General features: G+C 36.0%; 1 protein-coding gene and 1 pseudogene across 1 annotated transcript; both read right to left on the reverse strand.

The window, feature by feature from the left end:
* Positions 1 to 18756: 18756 nt before the first annotated feature.
* LOC145292804 (general transcription factor II-I repeat domain-containing protein 2A pseudogene) lies at positions 18757 to 19539 on the reverse strand (annotated as a pseudogene).
* Positions 19540 to 19606: 67 nt separating this feature from the next.
* On the reverse strand, positions 19607 to 19957 carry LOC145292805 (general transcription factor II-I repeat domain-containing protein 2-like). Its single transcript, XM_080138844.1, has one exon. It carries the CDS (start codon positions 19955 to 19957, stop codon positions 19607 to 19609), a length of 351 nt encoding a protein of 116 aa, XP_079994970.1.
* Positions 19958 to 22931: the final 2974 nt, after the last annotated feature.

Here is a 22931-nt window from a genome sequence, read left to right on the forward strand (position 1 = left end):
GGCACTGGGTGTGCTCTCCGCTTATATCGTCATTTGTTTATAGTGGACTTGTACACTTCAATTGCCACTGGTAATAAACAATGTCGACTCATCGGAGGTGTGGGTTGACATTGTGTACATCCTGCGAATAAGAATTGCACGCGCAGGAACCCATTCGTGGGTAACCATAGTCTGCTAAAGAATGAGGATCCCTATATATTATATATGTGCATACAAGTTGATTATGATCAAAAGAGAGAGTTCGTACACAATGATATTTTGTGTTTTTTCAACCAAGTTTTAATTTTCTTTTTACGACCAACTACTATTTGTGCTCTAATTGCGGAAACAAAATTTCATTGAGCTTGCTCTCGTAGATTCAGAAAATATTCTCAGATATATACCTTAAAATTTTTATTTATATAAACTCCGAAAATATCTTAAATAATATATATATATATATATATATATATATATATATATACTAGACTACCCGTGACCCGTCGGGTCAGTATGTTATGTTAGCTTTGGAATTAATGTATGAGCGTGACATTTGTATGGCAAAGAAAATATTTTTTGTGACGTAACAGAAAAATTTCTATGACAGTATATTAAAATGAAAAAAGAATATAGATAGATTTCTATGAGTCGTTCTGTTTATATTTGTTTATTTTTGAAAAAAAAGCAGCAACCATTGAATGATAAGTGGTTGGCCATACTTATTGGTAGATGTGCACTGAACAGATACCATAATACTTAAAGTTAAATTCAAATTTTGTACATATCTTTTAATTTAAACGTGAAAAAAAATTGGGTAAAACAATACCTTGTAAAATAGTAGATTTATTTGTAAGAAAATTGCGTTAAAAAAAACTAAACGTAATACTGAAATGGACGATGTAAAAAAATGCAGAATCTATTAACAATTGTTTATTTGGATAATTTAAAACGCAAAAAAAAATTAGGCCGCTGAAAACGTACACAGTAAAAAATACGTTATCAACGGGTCAAAGTTGATTTATTTGTGAGAAAATTGCGACAGTATAGTTGTAATACATGTCAACCAGTAGTAGTAATAATAGGATAAGGAAGAGGAGGCATAGTAGTAGTAGTAGTAGTAGTAGTAAGAGGAGGAAGAGGAGACGTAGTAGTAGTTGTAAAGAGGAGAAGTAATAGTAGTAGCAAGAAGGTGAGGCATAGTAGTATATAAAGCTGAATGTCTGTGTGTGTGTGTGTGTGTGTGTGTGTGTGTGTCTGGTCACGAATAGGCTCCTATATGATTGACTATTTTAAAAAAAAACTGATTACATATAATGATAGAAGATGTATCGAGACACAGGAATGGGTATGTTTGATCTGGCGGAACCGTGGTTCATTAAAATTGTGGGGTCTCCGTTCGCGCCGGGTCCATAAAATATGGAAAGAAAAAAATTATGAATAAAAAAAAACGTTTACAATGGTTTTTGATATAGATGTACATAATAATACTTTGATAAGTATATTTTAACTTTAATAGGGATCGTATGATAAAATTGTGGTTTCTGCGTTCGCGCTTGACCTCCATAGAATGGAAACTGACACACACTTTAATAAAGACTTCATATCTATCTGCGTAAGTATACTTTGATAATTATGTTTCAGTTTGGAGAAATATGGTATAATAAATTTATGGGGTGTTCGTTCGTGCCTGACCTCCATAGAATGGAAATATGTCACAAAGTTTAACAAGGTTGTTGTAATATAGATCACCAGAGTATTGTGATAAGTATTTCAGTGTGGACAAGTATGGCATAATGAATTATGGGGTTTATCTATTTTATTTTTACGTTCATCATATTTCGCTTTTGTTTTGATACCCCCGAATTCGAAGCTATCTCTTTACAACCCTTCCTTTTCATAACCTATCATACTTTAATAAATCAGAGTCCATATTCGGTAGGCTGTTTTTGAACCCAGTCATCGACGGGCACTTTTGCTAGTATGTATATACTTATCAATACGAAATATTTAGTTTACGGTGTTGAACTGTAATCTATATTATTCTTCAGAAACCAAATATAAAAGGCGAAGTACAAATTAAAAATCAATCAAAATTTAACTATAGGAAAATCAAAAGGCTCGTATAGAATAATGAATTACCATCATTTTATTGCTCGTATACCCCTGCTTCAGAAAAGCTAAGTTTTATTTTGGGTCAGGATTTTGTGTTACATAAAGATAAAATAAAACGCTCTTTAAAAAAAAAAAATAACTTTTTATGCATGTCTGCTTCCGACGAAAACTCGGCCATAAAAGTTTCAATTACCCTCTTATGAATTTAATAGATCTACTGCATCCCTTATTTTGTTTTACACAAGAAAAATCTGTTTGATGTTATTAAAGGGCTGTGTTCATTTGTATCTTGGGAAGAAAGGAATAGAAATGCGAAAAGAGCAAATTGTATTTACAGTATAAGTTTATTGTGATTTTATATACATTCTGGCATGTTTTTAAACGTTAGCGAATGATTGAACATTAATGTTTTCTTTTCGTGTATTACAGTTTTCCTTTTTGATATATTTCTTGTTTGATCCTGAAGATAGTTATCGCAAATCAATATGTCAAGCGCATACATAAACGATCTATTTAAGATAGGATCTTGATGTACAAAGGAAGGGGGTTAAGTATACAGAAAGTTTTAAAAAATATCCTAATCAAAATAGTTGAGGGTCAGTGGACATATATTTACGAAATGTATAAAAAAACAACATAACTATGCCCTATACTTACAAAGTTATTAATACCTTGCTGCAAGGACATATGTTTTCAAATGCCTCGGAAACCTCAAGAGGCTTCCCAGTATATAAGAGTACGGGACAGGGGTTCTTTGCATCTCAGTACAAACTAATCAGCTTTCGGTGTGTCATGAATAATTTTTTTTTACACAGGCATCACCACATTTTAAAGGCCAAGAGGCCACTCAAGGATAAGGGTTAAAGAGTGTACAGTAGAAATTGGACAATATAGTAATAATTAGTAATGGAAATTCGATAAATTTGATAACTTATATGGAACGGCTCATCAAGAACTTATTTACGTAAGACTTGAAGACAACCATATTGTAGTCAGCCGGAAAGCAGGAAAACGGAAGAAAATTCTACAGGCGTGCAGTTCTAAGAAAGAAGCTTTGTTCATGGAATCTACGTTTAGGGTAAGGCACGGATAAAGAGTGGGGGGAATTATTGGTAGTGTTTTCAGCTAGTCGAGTGTTTTTTGTGAAAGTTTGGCAAGTGGGGGACGATAGACTGAAGCTCAGTCGAACAGTTTCCATGAAAATAACGATACATCAGAGACAAACTCACAACATCTCTTCTGTGAGATAGAGTTTGGAGGGAAGAGAAAAGGGCATCTCCTACGAGGCTACAAAGTCTATTTTGAACTCTATCAAGGCAAGACAAGTCCTTTCTAGCAGAAAGATCCCATCATTTTTCCAGCGGCCTTGGCAACAGATTTCATGTACGTGTTTCATTTAAGATCAGGAGTAACGGTCAAGCCCAGAAACTTGTCAAAACTTGAGGGCTCCTGAAGACAAGAGCCATTCATTTCAATAGATGCCAGATGTGGATCAGAATGTTGATGATGTAAAGAGAGAAGCTTTGTTTTAGATGCAGTAAAATTAACCAGCCACTCCTTTCCCCATTGTATCACGGGCTCAATATCAAAGGGGAGAGAATCGGAGAGAACTTGGTCGTTTACTGTCTTAGATGTGGTACCATACATGGTAGTGTCATCAGCATAAATGTCTACGCATGATGTAAGGATGTGATTTGGAAGATCATTAATGTAAATCAGGAAAAGAGTTAGGCCCAGGATCGACCCCTGAGGGATTCCAGCATTAATACTCCGAGCTTCTGATTTTTGCCCCTCAACTACTACTCTTATGAATCTATCCGAAAGAAATGATTTAATAATTGAGAAGACATTTACAGCTATACCATAGCTAGATATCTTGTGAAGTAAACCTTTACGCCATACCCTATAAAAGGCCTTTGATATGTCAAGAGCAATTGCCCTAGAAATGTTGCCTCCGTCGAGAGATTAGCTAATCCTGTGAGACATAAATGTAAGCACATCTGCTGTAGATCAAACAGAACGGAAACCATATTGTGTGTCGCTAAGAAGGTTATTTTTGTTGAGATGGTTGATTACTTCTATATTGAACACAGATTCCAGCAACTCACTCATGACGCACAGGAGACTTATTGGCCTGTACTGAAAAAGGGGATGAGCGATCACCTGAATTCTTAAATACAGGGCATACTGATGAGATTTTCCAGGGTGATGGGAAGCTATTCTCCTTAAGAGAACGTTTGAACAGTTTTGCAAGTATGGGTGCTAGTTCTGGTTGAAGTTTTTTGAGTACTATAATTGGAATACCGACAGGGTCGGTTGCTTTACTGGAATCAAGGTTTTTCATTAGCTTGGCAACATCACGTACATATATATATATGTATATCACATAGCGTGTTTTCTGATACAGGAGGAAATATTGAGGGTTGGCGGCCTTGGTCGCAAAAAGTAGAATCAGCTACAAAGTTCTTGGCAAAGAGTTTGCTTTGTCTGATGCTGACGGGATTACCTCAGGCCCATTGATGATAGTTGGGATATAGCACACGCTTCTGTTCAGGATTCTGTTTTCTATTTGCCAAAACTGGTGGGAACCAAGCCGCTGCTCAGCTACTTTGGACTTGACGGACTGAGCTTACAACTCTCCTGCGTTCTTTATTACTTTCTTGCAATGGTTGCTGGCAGTCCCAAAAGCAGCTTTAGTTTCCATACATCTATTACGTTGTAAGCAGTGTAAAAAGTAATTTCTGTGCGCAATGGCAGCATCACATTCTGGAGAAAACCATGTCTGGCTGTTGGGTTTTTGCTGGAACTTTTTCGAGGGTATGAAACGGTCTATACCTACAATTTACCATTCCGTCAGGTCTGATACTATAGAGGACACATCCTTTTTAAACATGGAACGCAGAGGTAGACCCGATATAAATGTAGGGAAGCTATCCCAGTCAGCCTTAGTGTATCGATATACTGTACGATGGAGAGGTACGTCTGGAGACTTAAACATTTCATTTTTATATTAATTGATACAACAGAGTGGTCGGAAAATCCAAAAGGAGACAGAACAGAAACTGAACATAGTTCAGGGCAAGTTGTGAGAAAAACGTCTAGTAGACTCGCATACTGCCCGTCATTGTCGTGCACATGGGTGGGTTCGTGAACAATCTGAGTTAGGTCATAAGCAATGGAGAAATCATAAGAGAACCTCCTCTCATCATCGGTCTTGTTTGAGTGGGTCAAGCATTCCACGTTGTGAAAATTGAAGTCTCCACGTACGTGAATGTTAGCTGAAGGATAAGCAGATAGGACTTGGTCAATTTTCTCAGATATGCTTTTAAAGATAGTAAATCCGCTGTTGTGGTGGCGATAGAGAATAAATATAAATGCAATAGTGTGAGCTAATGCAACCCGGAAGCACATATAGAGTAAGTTAGGATCTTCTCTGGAGATGTCCCTACCACATGGAAAGCCATGTTTTATGTAGGCACATATTCCATGCCCATGGCGATCTTAGTGGTCAGATTTAGAAACCCAATTACAGGAGACTAAACCAGACCTTTATTTTTAAGCGAAACTGGCATTGGACAGGCTATTTCCCTAGAAGAGTTCCCCATTAAAGTATACTCTAAGTTAGAGTATCCTTTAATAGCGATTTCTTCTAGGGAAATAGCCTGTCCAATGCCAGTTTCGCGTAAAAATAAAGGTCTGGTTTAGTCTCCTGTAATTGGGTTTCAGCCTCTGGAAGGTTAAAACGTAGACCCCTGATGTTGGAGAAGGAAACATGGTAGTAAACGTCTACGTTGGAAGTTGGAGAGCCGGATTTAATCGTGTATTTTTTCTTGAAACTTTTCATGATTGAATTTTGGAATTTGTTGACTAGGTTGTCAGATTTGCTTAGAGCAGGACAGAGAGGGGAAACTTAGAGAGAAAAAGAAACGAAGATTTTTTTTTTGTAGAACATGATAAGGTAAAGCCGTAACAATTACTCACTAATATGGCATCGAGAGGCCCCACCAGAAACTACTGCAAGGTCCGAAATCTATACACCAAATGGCAATAAAGCAGCCCCAGTACTTTGTACCTGCTGAGAGGACAGCCTCCTTAGTGTTAATCCAAGGTCCGGGTCCCTGACTATCAGGTGGGTAACGTCAGCCCAGATAAAACCCTTACTAGTTACATGGCTACAAAGATAGACATAGAGACAGAAAATTTCCGCCATCTCTTCCAACTGTTCGCGCAAAATACTGCCAACCTAGAAAACAGCTTTTTCTTCTCCCTTTGTCAGAAAAATCACTCATTAAAAATGAGGACCGAGGGACAAATAAGGAGAAGCGAGATTAATGGGAGCTGCCGATAACGCATCCACAATGCGTTTTCTACTCCCCATTAAAAATATTAAGTAATATACTTAATAAAATTTCAACAGATGTGTTTAAGGGAAAGTATGGCAATAGATTCCCTTCTCACGAACTAAAAATGAATACAATTACCAACTCTATTTTTGCAATCAACTTGGTAGATAAATAACCATTTATTGACGAGAAAAACGCTAGCATTTAATAAAACAGAAATACATAAATTTAATACTGAAATAAAATGTAGATATTAGTATTTGAATCTAAATATAAAAAGTAGGATTAATATAGAAGTCACTTATCTCGAAAAACATTTCTATCTCCAAAATGCAAACTGTAGAAAATAAGTTTTGTTTTAATAACATCAACGTTCAAACGACATTTTTTTAATTTACCGTTAAAAATAAAGCGTGATCTTATTCTGGACTTTAGTTAGTCACGTTTTAAGAAACTTACGATATAAAAGAAAAGCGTAGCGAGGGGGGGTTCTTCCGAAGGTTTGTTGATGACGTTATAAGTTATTGCGAGATGAAATGAAAGCAGGATTGAGGGGTGGGGACTGAAATGATAATATAATGGATTGAGTCCATGCAATATTTAAGATCAACTTGGTAGATAAATAAACATTTATGGACGAGAAAAACGCTAGCATTTAAGAAACTGAAATACATAAATTAAATACTGAAATAAAATGTAGTTATTAGTATTTGAATCTAAAGATAAAAAGTAGGATTAATATACAAGTCACTTATCTCGAAAAAAACACTTCCGTCTCCAAAATGCAAACTGTAGAAAAGAATTTTAGTTTTAATAACATCAGCATTCAAAAGACTTTTTAAAAATTAACCGTTAAAATAAAAGCGTTAAATTTGTGATAAATAGAGAAGTTTTAAACCAAATCAGCAAAAAAAACAAACAAAAAAAACAAAAACAAAAAAAGTAAAAACAAAAAAACAAATCAAACACAATCCGCGACAAGTAATGTTTTCCGGTTTAAGAGATTAACAGCTTATTGTAATATTACACATGTTTAGCGAATCTATAGATCATGGCTTTATTTCTAGAAAAGTAGCTTTCGACAGATCTAAAACCTTTTATAAAGTTCTAGTTCACAAGATTCCCAGCTTCAAAATAACTGGGAATTTCCCATTAACTATCAAACTTTTTTCTATGTTAAATTATTAATGTAGTTGGTGATGGGCAGAAATTCGAAGCCCACGCTCTTAACGCTGGCGTGCCTTAGGGATCAATCCTCAGCCCAACTCTGTTCCTGATCCTCATGAGCAATATTCCAAATAATATTCTATCATCATGCGTGTAAGCTCATTGAGATTAAAAAAATGTAAGATTATGGTAACACAAAGATATGATAATGACGTCACGTATATCGAGAGGGCAAAAGCCCCACTGATTCAAGTGTTTGGCTATGGAAACCGCGCGGGACACCCTCCCAATAATGTTCTAATAACAAAAGAAAATCTTTGAAATCACCACGAATGAAATGCCTTTCGAAGATCTCTATCCACTGTGTTCAGATTATTATTATTATTATTAATGAAATAACTAGCGGGATCTGTGGGAATTCCACAGCGGACTCATTTATATGTAATGTATTGATGTTGGCATTCTGTAGATGTTCAGTGTACATGGAGACGCTCTGATAATGTTGTGGCTATTTTGATAAAACTGCAAAAGTATTTATCTAAGCTAGCACGATAATCATACTAGTCTATGGTTAAAATTTTATGACAATCCGTAAAAAAACCCTTTATTTTAAAACCAATAAAATATACCCAAATTCGCCTACATAAGGAAAAATATACACTTGACTAATCATATGCAAATATATACCCCCGTGTATATATATATATATATATATATATATATATATATATATATATATATATATGAATAAAATAAAGAAAGATAACTAAACTTCTCCTCTTTCGCATGTGATATGACCGATTCCTATACATTCTCGCCTAGAAATCCTTATGATGTCCCCTGAAATAGGGACGAAACGTTGATTTTATTTTTGTTTTTACTTTTTTAGGTTGTTCCTTTTTATTCACATATATATATGTATATATATATATATATATATATATATATATATATATATAGGTTAATGATTTTACTTTTTAATATAAGCGTTGCCTGAAGAGGTCTCTAGTTACTAATTACTAAAATACCGAAACATGCTTATGACTGTGTAGCAACACATTACTGTTTATGTAAAACCAAATAGAAAGTGTAACTTGTTCTCTTTCGGTATTGAGCACTCTTGTATTAACCTCGTTATATTTCACTAGTTACCTAATTCTCTGGAAAATAGGAATCTCAAATTATATATATATATATATATATATATATCATATTGTGTGTGTGTGTGAAGGTATGATTGTGATTGTTTGATAGACACGTTTGTATCTATTCTCAAACTCACATTTATGTGAATCGTAACATATGGTTATCGCGATGATTTCCAGAAATCAACACTTTAATTGGTATTTAAGATTGAAACGTAGTGAAGTCGATTCAAAAAGTGTTCATTAAAACATAACGTCACCAGTGGCCATGTTTTTTGATACTGTCAATTTATTCATCATATTGGAGCATAATTATTGTTTACAATGTAGCTTGTCGTCTGTAACTCGCAGGCAAATCAACTCACTTAATTGCATCAATATATAAAAATCAACCATGATCACGTTTTAAAGATTCTGAGGTAAACACAGTTTTATAGTGCATCTATTCTTATGTTATTATACGTATTGTATAGGAAACACCATATGACGTTGATTTAAATTTTTATGAAATTATTTCATAGACCTTGTATTTTGTTTATACATACCGTGCCAGAATTATATGCAACTCGATAGTTTTCTTCTAACTCCGATAGTTTAAAATGAAAATTCGTGAAACTTCGCACGTTATACGGCAACACTAACGCATGCGCAGATTTAATATTTTAAGCTGATCTTCACAATAGCGAGCAAACGGCAGCCGTTTTGGGTACTTTTATAAACAAATCCTGTTGAATATCTACCTGATTCTATGATTCGTTTAAACTTAGAATCCGCTAAATGTTGCATAGTAGACGACCATACGTCTGGCACCTATAATATTAAAGTTTAATTAATTGCACATCGAAGTGACAGGACATTTTTGGAATAAAGGAATTTTCTTGACAAATGAATGATGGAGATGTGATATAAGTTAAAGGGCCAAGAAGGTCAAAGATGCGTAAAAGAGGCCTTAGAACATGGCGCATGTCCTCAAGGATATCTGCTTGACAAAGAAACAAACGTTTGAAATTAATCAGTATATATGAATCGAACCGGACACAAAGTCGATAATGATTTAATCAGGAAAATAAGAAATATCAATCGCCAGGAAGATACTGCTCCCAATATTTATCCTTAATTACATCATTTAAACATTAGTTAAGCGATTACTAGTCTTTCTTTCATGAGTTAACAATTGTTCTCTAAAAATAAACGGCCCTGTCGATGGGGCATTAGAATACGCCAACTGCACCCCTACAGAGGGTAAAAGTCCCTCAATGGGGGTCCTGGATATGACCTTAAACTATATCTAGTGGTGAGGCCCCAGCTTGTGGGCTTTGGGGAGTGTGGAGCCACCCTTTACTCACCATTTCTCCCAGGTCCACTCTAACTCGGAGTGGTAGTACCTGTTAGGTTCCTAACTATGGGTAAAATAGAAACCAACTTGAAAACAACAAATATATTCTATTAAAAATTTTTTTTTCTTCAAAATCTTTGGATTCGGCATTTAATAACCCGAAAAGGGTTGATATGCCGTAAAACAAAAACAACCAACCAACCAACCAACTAAAAATAAACATCAAGAATTCTCGGCTATTTTCTATTAACACAGATTTTTTTTTAATTAAAGCATTATTTAAGTTCATATATTCAATTTATGAAGTACTCGATAGTGCGAAAATTTGAACAAAAACATATTCTTTAAAAGCTCAATAGTGTCTGGGGCATTTTTCATAATATCACGCTCGTCAAACCGTCTGCCTGTTTCCCACCTGACTACAACTTGGATCTCTTCAAGTCCAACATAAACAACTTCCTGATAAACCGCCCCCTAAGTAAGATACTGGATCAAATATACATTACTAACGATTATTACGATATTATCATATTGATTACTGTACATGCAATGACCTTTATCCCCGAGTGGCTTCCAGATCTTGATAAGTGATGACTACTATGTAAAAAAAAAGTGTCAGTTTTTTTTTTCTACGAGGAATTGTAACGAGAAAGGTATAAGAGAAACTGATTAATATTATTGAATTATATGATTCAATAACTGATTCCTTTTATTCATATTGAATAAATGAAGTATTAATAAATTGACCAGTCTATTAATTAATTAAAAAAAGTATGTTTGGTAGCATTAAACAGGTAGACTTTTTTTAGTTACTTAGTTAACCTTATAATTACAAGATTCTGTAAAATTTTTACCTTTTGCCATGTGTTTGGAATGCAGAGGACTGAATGCTTGTACATATTTTTCTATCAGCTCTGGTTTATCTAATATCTGACTGGAAGTAATTAGGTATGCGTCGTAGAAGGCACGGTTTAGTGCTTTTATGACCGGCACATTCTCAGATGATTTTACAGGATACGGAATTTCGGGTAAACTTCTCGACATACGTTTCAATCAAGCCTCAGCAATAACGAAACCTTCTCAAGTTCTGTTGCTCATAGACATGTAACCATATATGTATTTCCGGTGTTGATGGTAGTGTTTGCCACTTTCATGTTTTTCGTTTACAATTCTTATCGTTGAATTTATCACCGTCAATTATGAGACTGGTTTATTTTGTTATGATTTTAACGAGTCATTTATTAATCTTCAATAATCTTTTTTCGGATGCAGTCTTCCCTGATGTTGTGTTTGGAAATGGTGCAAACATGCATCTGTTCGTGTTAACATTAGTCCGTAGAACAATTTTATGCGTACTTATGGGTTCATAAAAAATAACTTATCATTAACAAATCCCGGACCTGCCATATAGATATCACCGCTATTATAAACATATAAGTCATTAATATAAAGTGTTATTTTTCAAATGACCCATCGCAAAATTTAAGTAAATCAAAGTATTACTTTCCAAATTGGAATTGTTTAAATGAATTAACTATGGCAAATATTCAAAAGAATAAAATATGCATTCCCTGTGTGTGATAAAGCATTGGATTCTAAGGAGAAAAATACAATACTAAGAAAATATTAAGTGTTATTTAGATACGTTTGAATCAAGACGAACCGCTCGTATACAGAATGTAAACCCTGTGGTACAGAAATAGATAACGCTGATCGTCCAGCTCGCCAATATCCCAAAGTTATACAGATATCCGGAAAAATACTCCACTTTGTTTTGTTCGATTATAAATTAGAACTTATGTAATTATCAGAGGAATTGAAGTTATCAGAATCCAGAATATTCAACGTTTTGTATGAGTGTTGTCAGTGGGAAAGCTGTGTTCAAGGTACGTGCCGCGTTTGCTCAATATATATCGAAAGAAACAACGCATCGACGATCTACAGCGTTTTGCAACTGTAGCAACGAACACAATTATTCCTTATTATATGACAGTGAATCAAAAAATGGATCCTTAATTTCAATCCGACATAAAACCGAACGCTTTAGACATTAAAAAGTCTCTCAAAGGAATATAAAAAAAAAACACTAATATTAGCCAGAAAGGATTGGCTTCCATTTTTTAAGTTACAGGACGCATGATATTCATCGAGTACTATATTATTATATATTTCGTAAGCCTCACGTCATGAATGTATATAGCATTTTTGCAGAATAGATAGAAATAAATATTTAACATTGCATTAATTAAACGAAAATTCAACAATCACATGTATTTTTATATCTATTTAAATAAAGTTACGTATGGGTAAATGTTTATATATTTGCCTATGGGTTTACTTATGCGTTAAACATTATTTAAGGCGCGATCTGCAAAGATGAAATTTTATCTCAACTTGGAACATCACAGGGTTGGATCGAGTGATGCCTGGTTTTACAGAGAACTATGTACAGGCTGTCTGCTCATCCGATCACCTTACGAGCGATTCCTATCCAACGGCTCAGTCGTTATTGACTCTCAGTACATATCTACATTCCCTAAAACTGTAACAGAACGCGCCTGTGCTCGCGAGAAACTATAAGCAGGAGCTGAGAGATAGCTAGCTTGTGAAGATATTAGCAGCAGTAGCCAACAAAAAACACATATGCAAATTAGGAAGTGCGCGGGAGCTTTACAGCCTAGAAAAAAACACCATGTGGTCGAAAGAGTGAAGCTAAGTGTTTTCCGAGAAGCATGGACTGGTCAAGCTGAAAACGAGGATGAACTTGCTATGGCCAGCGTATTGTGGGGGAGAGAGAAAGAAAAATGTTTCGGGTGAGATAGACGTGTGGCCCCGCGGTGATGGATTGCGATTTTTTTCAGCTGGTGCCGAGGTGGCGGGTTTTTTCGTAATCTCATTGCAGACAAAATGAATAATTAGAAACAATTAACAAAAAAACAAAAAAAAAACAACAAAAAAAACAAAAACCAAACAAAAAACAAAACAAACAAAATCTAAACAAAAACAAGAAGCATTCATTGTTTGAAAAATAATGGTAACAAATGCATTTTGCTAAAAGCATAGTTGTATTTATTTATTGTCGTTTGCGTGACACTGCTGTCCGAACTTTCACTTTCTGGTCACCACTTGACGCGTCTTCTCTCCACTCCAAAACGAACTTCTGCAACGTTAGCTTTTCTCTCCCCGAATCCGACTTTTCTCTTTTACAAATACAACTTCTCTGCTCGTAATCTAACTTCAGAATGCCTTCCTTCCCCAAATCACTCCTCTTTTATCTCCAATCAGGAACATCTCATTTGCATACCTCGTGGTCACCCTGTAGGCATATAAAGAAACAGGGCAGCCATTTTTGTTTCTTTCTTCTTCATTATAAACACGAGGTAAGCCACACAAAAACGCGGTCGGTCGTTCTTGTTTCTTTTTTCTTCATTTACACCACATTTATTTATTTATTTATTTATTTATTGCGTGTTTGCTTAATTTGGACAGTAGCAGACAGCACTGTATTAATGTATGCGTGTGTATATATATATATATATATATATATATATATGTGTGTGTGTTTAAAAATTTTGCCTACCAAACTTCTCTGTCAGTTTTTAGTCTACAGACATGACACTGTATAAATAGTGCATTCGAACCCATGCGAAACTTTATATTTAGGTTTTAACCGGGTAAAATCGGTGCAAAAGTGTGAAAATTTAAAAGAAAATGGCAGGTGAAGGTTGAACGACGGCGTTATGAGTATACATGCGTGACGTAATAGCTATTGGTTCATGCTTTAATTTTTAGCCTTGCAGCAAACATAACTTCATAGCTCAGTACTATATAAGATATGTTTAGTGTTGACTAAAACAATATGAACACATTATGTTGATACGTTGTAAAAGCGTGATTGACTCTTCCATAAAAATCAACGATGGCGTAAATATCATAATACGCGATTGTAACTACTGTTCAGATTTTTTAGATGTATGTATTCATGTTCAAATTCCTCTTCCTTAATTTTAACGTTAATGCGTTCTTATTCGTCTGATGTATCCGACAGACAGTTAAACAATTGACATAATAATTGTAATATGGTTCTGCTACGATACAGTTGCTGTCAACAATTGATCATTTTAACATGCGGAGAACATAAACGTTAGCATGAACAATATCTTGGAATTTGGAATATAGGAGGGGCGTGCAATAAGTAATGCCCCTGACCCACTTCCCATAACAGTAGAACAACGAAACTTGACACAGTTATAAGTCTTTCCCTACATAGGAACCACCAAGAGTTAAGCATCTCTCCCATCGCTTGACGCAGCTCTGCAGACCGTTTTTGTAGAACACCCCAGGTTGGTCCTCCAACCATGACGTGACTTCAGAAATCAAAGGTCCATCATTTGGGAAACCCTTTCTTTTCAAAAACAACTTAATGGCTGGGAAGAAGAGACAGTCAGAGGGTGCAAGGTCAAGTAAGTAAGGAGGATGGGGAAGGATTTCATAACGCCACGTCCGTAGCTCTGATCTGGCGATATGCGAGTTGTGGACTGGAGCGTTGTCCTGCAGGAGGAGGGTATCTTTGCTGATCTTGCCCCGCCTGTTGATTTTGATAGCTTCCAGTAATTTTCTCAAAAGTGAAGCATAATAGGCTCCTGCCATGAAATCTGTCATCACTACTCGGTCCTGGTCCCAAAAGACTGTGAGCATGACCTTTCCAGCGGAGGGCTGCACCCTTGCCTTCTTTGGAGGTGGTGAGTCCAAGTAATTCCATTGCATTGACTTGGCTTTTGTCTCTAGATCATAGTGATGGATCCAGGTTTCATCCTGTGTAATCAGTCTTTTGAAAAACTTTGACATCTTCTTGGTATATCTCCAAATTTATCCTCGAGCACTCGACGCGTTCTCGCTTCTAGAATGGTGTGCGCAACCTGGGAATCAATCTGGCAGACACCTTATGCATATGAAAATAGTCAGGAATGATAGTTTTGATAGACCCTGCACTAATCTTGCCATCTTGGGCTATTAGGCGAATAGTAATGCGCCGATCTTCCAAAATGGCAGCCTCAACTTAACGGACAGGTGCCTCATCAATGGCAGAAGGGGGGCGACCAGGTCTTGGAGCTGTTTCCGCAGACTTCTGATCATGTTTGAATTCACGATGCCAGTGTTTTACAAGGTCATATGATGGGTTATTATCATCACCAGTTTCTTTCATTTCATCAAAAGTCTCCTGTGCGTCCTTTCAAATACAAAAACCGGATCACTGATCGACATTCAATAGGCTCAATTTCACACCAGGCTCAGTTCAAACACCTGTAAAGCAGAAACCACAATGTCTTCAGAGCTATAATTTGCCACATAAAATGTAGAGATATAAATCCTTGCACATGCATAATTTCAGCTTGATCAGACAAATGAAAGTGGGCCAGGAGCATTGCTTATTGCACGCCTCTCGTATATTCTTTGTCATATTTTCCCTTTATATTCAATGGATTCTTCCATATCCTTTTATACTTCAATTTATTTCCTTGTTTTTGTTTCATCATTATAAAACTGTATAAACTTTCACAGAAAAACAAACTTTTTATTCAAATATGATTCAATTCATATTTGCAGTTTCTTTTAATGCATTAATCTCCAAAATTAATTGTATATTTTGCAAACCCCTTTCCTCTGATAAGAATAATTGCATTTTTTGAAACTCAGCGAAATAATGTTTTTTTCATTTAATCTGTGCTCCTTATCTGGTAATTAAAATTTATGTACATTTTTAAGACAGTTTTTAAGCATTTGAATTAATTTCTAATAAGATTTGCTATTATATATATATATATATATATATATATATATATATATATATATATCATCATCAGTTTGCCCTGTATTTAAGAATTCAGGTGATAAGTCATCTCTTTCTCAGTACAGACCAATAGGTCTCCTGTGTGTTATGAGTAAGTTACTGGAATCAGTATTAAATAGAGAAATAGTCAACCACCTCAGCAGGAATAACCTTCTTAGTGACACACAATATGGTTTCCGCTCTGCAGGATCTACCGCAGATGTGCTGACGGTTATATCCCACAGGATTAGTGAATCTCTTGACAAAGGCTTCCTTTCAAGGGCAATTGCTCTTGACATATCAAAGGCCTTCGACAACATATGGCATGAGGGTCTACTTCACAAGATTTCCAGCTACGGTATAACTGGAAATGTTTTCTCAATCATTAAATCATTTCTCCCCGATAGGCTCATGAGAGTAGTGGTAGATGGACAAAAATCGGAGGCCTGCAATATAAATGCTGGAGTCCCTCAGTGGTCAATCCTGGGCCAACTCTCTTCCTGATCTACATCAATGACCTCTCTAAACACATACTTAAATCATTCGTTGTCATCTATTCTGATGACACGATCATCTATGGCAACACATCAAAGGCTGTAAATATCAAAGTTCTCTCTGATTCTCTCTCCTCTAGTCTCGAGCGCGTGGTTCAGTGGGGGAAGACGTGGCTGGTTACCTTTCATGCATCCAAAACCAATCTCCTATCATTACATCATCAACGCTCTGATCCTCATCTGGCATCATTTCAAATGGACGGCTCTCGTCTGGGTTAGGCCCCGTGTTTTGGCAATCTTCTGGGCTTGACCTTTACTCCTGATCTGAAATGGAACTCGTACATCAAGTCTGTTGCCAAGGTCGCTGGAAAGATGGTGGGATCCTTCTACCGCTCCAGAAAATATCTCACTACTGATGCAATTCTCTATCTATATAAAAGACAAGTATCTCCAAGGATGGAATACTGTTGCCATATCTGAGCAGGAGCTACTAAAAACAGCCTATCCTGCCTTGACAAAGTACAAAATAGACTTCGTGGCTTAGTGGGGGATGCCCTTTTCTCTACCCTGTAACCTCTCTCCTACAGAAGAGACGTTGCGAGCCTATCCTTGTTTTATCGTTATTTCTATGGCAGGTGCTCGTCTGAACTCCAATCTCTGCCCCCCCCCTCGCCAATCTTTCGCGAAAAACACCCGTCTAGCTGAATCCACTGTGAAAAATTTCTCCCACTCTGTATCTGTGCCTTAATCAAAACGCGGATTCCATGAACAAAGCTTCTTTCTTAGAACTGCACGCCTGTGGAACTCTGTTCCGTCTGCCTGCTTCCCTCCGGACTACAACTTAGATGTCTTCAAGTCCAACGTTAACAAATTACTAATGAACCGCCCCCTTAAGTAACCACTTCATCAAATCTCCACACTAACGTAATGTACTTGCAATAACCCTTATCCCTGAGTGGCTTCCGGGCCTTGATAAGTGGTGATCACTGTGTAATATATATATATACATATATATATATATATAAAGAGAGAGAGAGAGAGAGAGAAAGAGAGAGAGAGAGAGAGAGGGAGATGTTGTTTGTTTTTGTTTTTGCGATAAGTTGTGAATGAATTCAATTATTTACGAAAGTGGCTTTTTACCTAAATGCGGGTTGGGAATAATTTTCCCTTTAGCAAATTTTGTACCTCCACATAGGGAGCGGCACATAAATTATGTTTAAAATATAATTATCCACTGACACGTGTTTCGTCATCTACGACTCATCAGAATGGCTGAATCTAGCGAGATTCGAAATCGGGGCCCCACAGTAATGATCCTTAATCCCTTAGCGTTCATCCATCTCGCACGACTGTTTGGATGTATCGCGATTTACTTAGATGTTGCTTGTTTTTGTTTTTGCGATACGCTTTTAATGAATTCAATTATTTACGAAAGTGCATTTTTACCTAAATGCGAGTTGGGAATAATTTCTCTTTTAACTAATTTGGTACTCCCAAATGGGGAGCTGCATATATATTATTTTAAAATATATATATATGTACAGAGTTGCCTTATAATATTATGAAGCGATCATTATCAATGCTGGAACACAGTTAGACGTAATGGCTCGTAATATGGGGTATATTTTGTTCATTTTAGTTTATTAAAAGAAGTTACAATGGCCTAGTAAAACCAGCATGAAAATTCAGATAATTTCGATTGTTGTGAATTATGAACAATACTTATTAGACATAAATAATTACATATTCACCAAATTGCGATTTATTAAACATGGTTGAGGATGAATATAAGTACAAACTTATTTGGAAGAAACAAAAAAAAAAACAAAAAAAAAAAATCCAACAAAATTTCGTCGAAAACGCATAAAATGTAAATGTGAACATTTTATTTACACTTAGTAGTCCCCAAGTAAGCAAGCTTCACTGAATTTACGCTACAGTGTTACCCTGATATAAGAGACTTCTTGTTAGGTCTATATCAGGGGTCTAAAACTTAATTTAGCTGAGGGCCGCTGGAGGCTGAGGCTGGGTGAGGCTGGGCCGAATCAGGTTTTCCACAAGAAAAAACTAAAAAAAATTATAATCTTCTCTTCGTCTTTATTTTTATATTTTAACACAAAATAAGATGAAAAAATCATTAAACAAATGAATAAGAAAATAAATAATACATGAATAAAATCAATCAATCAATCATTCAATCAATCAGTAATGAATAAATAAATAAAATAAAAATTAGGATTGAAACGTCTGTATTAACAGTTCTTTAACTTTCTTCTGAACATGAATTGTCCTGAACATGAGTGGAACATTTAAGAACATGTACTTATCTTCTGAACGTGGCTTCTCTTGCCTACATCTTGATGCTAGAGACCTGGAAGCGCTTCAGGTCAATGAGCTCCATTTGAAGAACAGGTGGGGCATCTTGCACATCAAAGGAGAAGGGGTCCGCAAACATTTGAAATGTGGCTTTGTGCATCTTGAAGTCTGCAAATCTATGATCAAATTCCTCCTGAAGCTTCAAAATGGCATCACCATACTTCTGGCCACTGAATGGTGTGCCTGAATCTATAAGTGCCTTGCATGTTGGGAAATGGCACAGGTTTTTCTGAGAGAGCTGGGCTTTCCATAACATAAGCTTTGTGGAGAATGCTCTAATGTTGTAATATGCAGCACTGATAAGTTTCTCCTGGCCTTGTAACTTCTTGTTCAGTGCATTAAGCTCATGTGTGATATCAACAAGAAAAGCCAAGTTCATGAGCCATTTGGGATCACTTAGCACAGGAACAGCCACCAAATTTTTCTCCATGAAGGCTTTCACTTCTTCCCCCAGCTCGAAACATCTCCTCAATACTTTTCCCCTGCTGAGCCAACGTACCTCGGTGAAGTAAAGCACATCCCCATATTCTGACTCCATTTCCTCTAAAAAAGCACGGAACCTTCGGTGCTTTAAGCCCTTGGATCTGATTTGGTTGATGTATTTCACAACCACAGACATCACATTGTCAAACTTGAGGCATTTGCTGCAAAAGGCCTGCTGATGGATAATGCAGTGCAGAGAAATGGCCTCCTCCACACCCTCCTCTTCCAGTTTTTTTTTTACAAGTGCCACCAGTCCATTTTTCCTCTCTGTCATTGATGGGGCTCCATCTGTAATAATTCCAACAAACCTCTTCCATGGCAAACCGGCATTCTCAATGGCATCACACAGCTGGTGAAATATCTCCGTGCATTGGAAGTACTGTGAGCAACTCCTCCATCACTTCAAAATTGTCATCCACACCACGGACATAGATTGCGAGCTGGGCAGTATCGGTGATGTCTGTGGTCTCATCAAGAGCGACTGAGTATGCACTAAAACATTTGGCTTTCTCACATAGTTGATCATAAATATCACTTGACAGGTCAGAAATGCGCTCTGCCACAGTGTTGGTAGAAAGGCTTATGTTGCTAAACTGACCTTTCTTTTCTGGACAGACAATACTTGCCGCCTGTAGTATGCACTTTTTGACAAATTCACCTTCTGTGAATGGCTTTCCCGCCTTAGCAATCATCTCACTAACCACGTAGCTTGCTTCGATTGCTGCATTATTCTCTTTGGTAGCTTTCTTGAAGAAATCTTGTTGCCTCAGTAGACATGCTTTAAGATTGGCAACCCGGTTGGCTCTCTCATATCCCTGGTATTTTGCATACTCCTCAGCATGTCCAGTTGTGTAATGACGTTTCAAATTATATTCCTTGTGCACCGCAACTTCTCAGTGCAAATAAGACAAGTCGGAGTATCCCTGTGCTTAATAAAGAAATATTGCATTTCCCACTTTTCCTGAGATTGTCTGTATTCATCACCAACCTTTCTCTTCACTGCAGGCTTTGAAAAAGACATGTTTCGGTCTGTAATATATATGATCCCACTTGATGTCGCTGTCGCACTGAAGTTTCAATCAAGTGTTTAACCGACGCACAAAAAACGTTTTTTGCGTGTGTATGTAAGATATTCAAGTATTTTTTTTTTAACTGAAGAAAGGTGGAAAAAAATGTGGTTTATTTTACTCACGTCTACGGTTCTCTTTGAAAGCATTTGCGACGTAAATTTGACAGTTACTTGTAATTTTCCAGGAAACCTCCAAAATGTTTTTCTTTTCCTTTCTTCAAGCTTGGTTAAAATTGGTTGTTGGTTCCTTGAGGTTGTAAGTTCTTTAAGTCGGATCGGGGTCAGAGAAAGAGAGAGAGAGAGAGAGAGAGAGAGGGGAGGGAGAGAGTTAGTAGTAAATAGCACGAGAGAGGAAGTTCAACTTGAAAAGAATTATATTTGTATGTTGAAATTGTCTATATGTCTATCAAATGTATATATAGTGTATAAATTTGAAGAAAGGGGGTGCAAAAAGTCCGCAAAGCATTTGTCATTTTTCTAAAAATGAACTTGAGAAAGAAAGGTTATATTTATCTATTTCAACATATAAAAAAAAATTAAAGCGTATACACCCTAATTTTAATCTTAGCGACATCAATTACTTTATGATAGGCAAAAACTGGACGGACAGTCGGTAGACAACTAACTTCAAAGGGATAAACCCCTATTGCCACCACTGAGCCCATCCCTTCCTTGTTTTATTTCAGATTGGGGAAGTTAAAACTTTTGAAACTAAAAACAAAATCAAAACAAAACTCAAAAACAAAATAAATTTAGTTTTAACATAACCAGAAATGGATTCTTATTTTTCATTCTTTTTGTTTTTTAGAAATTTAAAATATATTCTAAAAAACGAATTAAATATTGGCAATAGCCATCTTTTATACTAATACGATTATGAACAAGAATAAATTACCATTTTATATTGAAATAAAGTTCAATTATTCTTGTTTCAGTTTAATTGGAATTTACATACATCAATTACACTTGGTCTATTAGTGACGGTCGGTACAACAAAACACGTGGTTTATTTGATCACATTTTATTTTCGCACCATTCAATATTTTTAATTTATATAAAATAAATTTAAATCTTAATTAGACATATAGCTAAGGTATGAGTCGGAATCGTACTTGGGAATTGTTAATCGTTAATCGGAATCGTTAATCAATATTTTCCTGGAATCGTTATCGGAATCGGAAAAAAAATTAGGAATCGTCCCATCACTATTAATGACATTATGCTGCAACCTTAGACTGGGATTATGTTGTCCTGCTGGACAAAACAAAAACAAAACTTTTTTTGGAAGTGTTGCGAACGCCGCGATCTGGGACGAATGTCCGCGTGTGCCTAAACGAGGCAGTCAGCCATTCATGCAGACAGCCAGGCACGAAAGAACATGCTCCATGGCAACGCTGCTGTAACTTTCTGCTTGCGTCAAGTCCGGTCGACGTCCCACCCTCGAGAGCCATATACTCCACCGTGATTGGTAGGTTCGTTGAGCTCTGCACAAAACACTGTAAAGTGCCATTCATATCAAACTCGCGGGCCGCACTAACATTAAACTTTCAAAATAAGGCGGGGGCCACAAACTATCGACCCGCAGGCCGCAATTGGCCCGCGGGCCGCAAGTTTGAGACCCCTGGTCTATATACTCTCTTACATCTAAGTTATACATTTTCTTATATCCGGGTTACACTGCAAATAATTACGGGCTCTAATTTAGGACAATAGAAAATCTCTCTTACACCCGTTTTTCTTGTATTCGGGTCTCTTAGATTCAGGTTACGCTGTATATTCTGAAAAGCTGTTCTTAATTTGAATTTTTGATATTTTGTAAAATCAAAACTATATCACGTACTAATTACCAATAGTTTTATACGAATTAAAGACATAAAATGTAATAGCAATTTTCTTTGTTTTAATTTTCGTAAGAGGAAAGAGAGTGCCTGCAAATCTGTTCTGTTCCAGGAAGTAAATCTAATGGTACCTTAAACGAATTATTCTAGTTATTAACACGATTATTAAATAACAAGTCAACCAGATGAAATATGAAGTTAAATAGATTTTTTTTTATCCCTGGCGTATATGATATCTTCAATCAAACTGAGACAAGAAGGTAAGGCGTCTGATACAACAATACTACCTTTATATTTTTATACATAAAAAAAGTTCAGGTTAATCTTAAAAAAACATCCGAAATGAAGAGCTCATTGCTAATATTTTAATAATGCACCAGTGCATAGTGTTTCTACACTACGAAACAGGTGCTTTCAAGAATCGAACATTGTATCATGCGAAGAATATAAACGTTAGATTTAACAACATCTTGGAATTTGGAATATAGATTTTTTTGTCATATTTTACCTGCAAGAATTTTCATATTTTATGTACAAGAATTTTCAGCCTGTCGTTCTAGCTTTTTTATGATTAGACGAAAACAAACAAAATTACGTCTCTAAACCTAATTTAGCAAAGTGTTAATTGACGAGTCAGCGAAATGTATTGTTTTATACAACAGTAATCTTAGCATATAAACACAATTTATGATACAAATTCAATAAAGCTCATATCGTTTAATGTTGATTAGTTTTATCTTATATTCTATTTTATAATAT

The sequence above is a fragment of the Euprymna scolopes genome, chromosome 14, assembly GCF_053919585.1.
Source record: "Euprymna scolopes isolate OS-2025 chromosome 14, ASM5391958v1, whole genome shotgun sequence".
In the NCBI taxonomy this organism is placed as follows: domain Eukaryota; kingdom Metazoa; phylum Mollusca; class Cephalopoda; order Sepiida; family Sepiolidae; genus Euprymna; species Euprymna scolopes.

Excerpts from the sequence above, each read along its gene's own strand:
- LOC145292805 (XM_080138844.1), bottom strand. The coding sequence starts at position 19,957 with ATGATTGCTAAGGCGGGAAAGCCATTCACAGAAGGTGAATTTGTCAAA.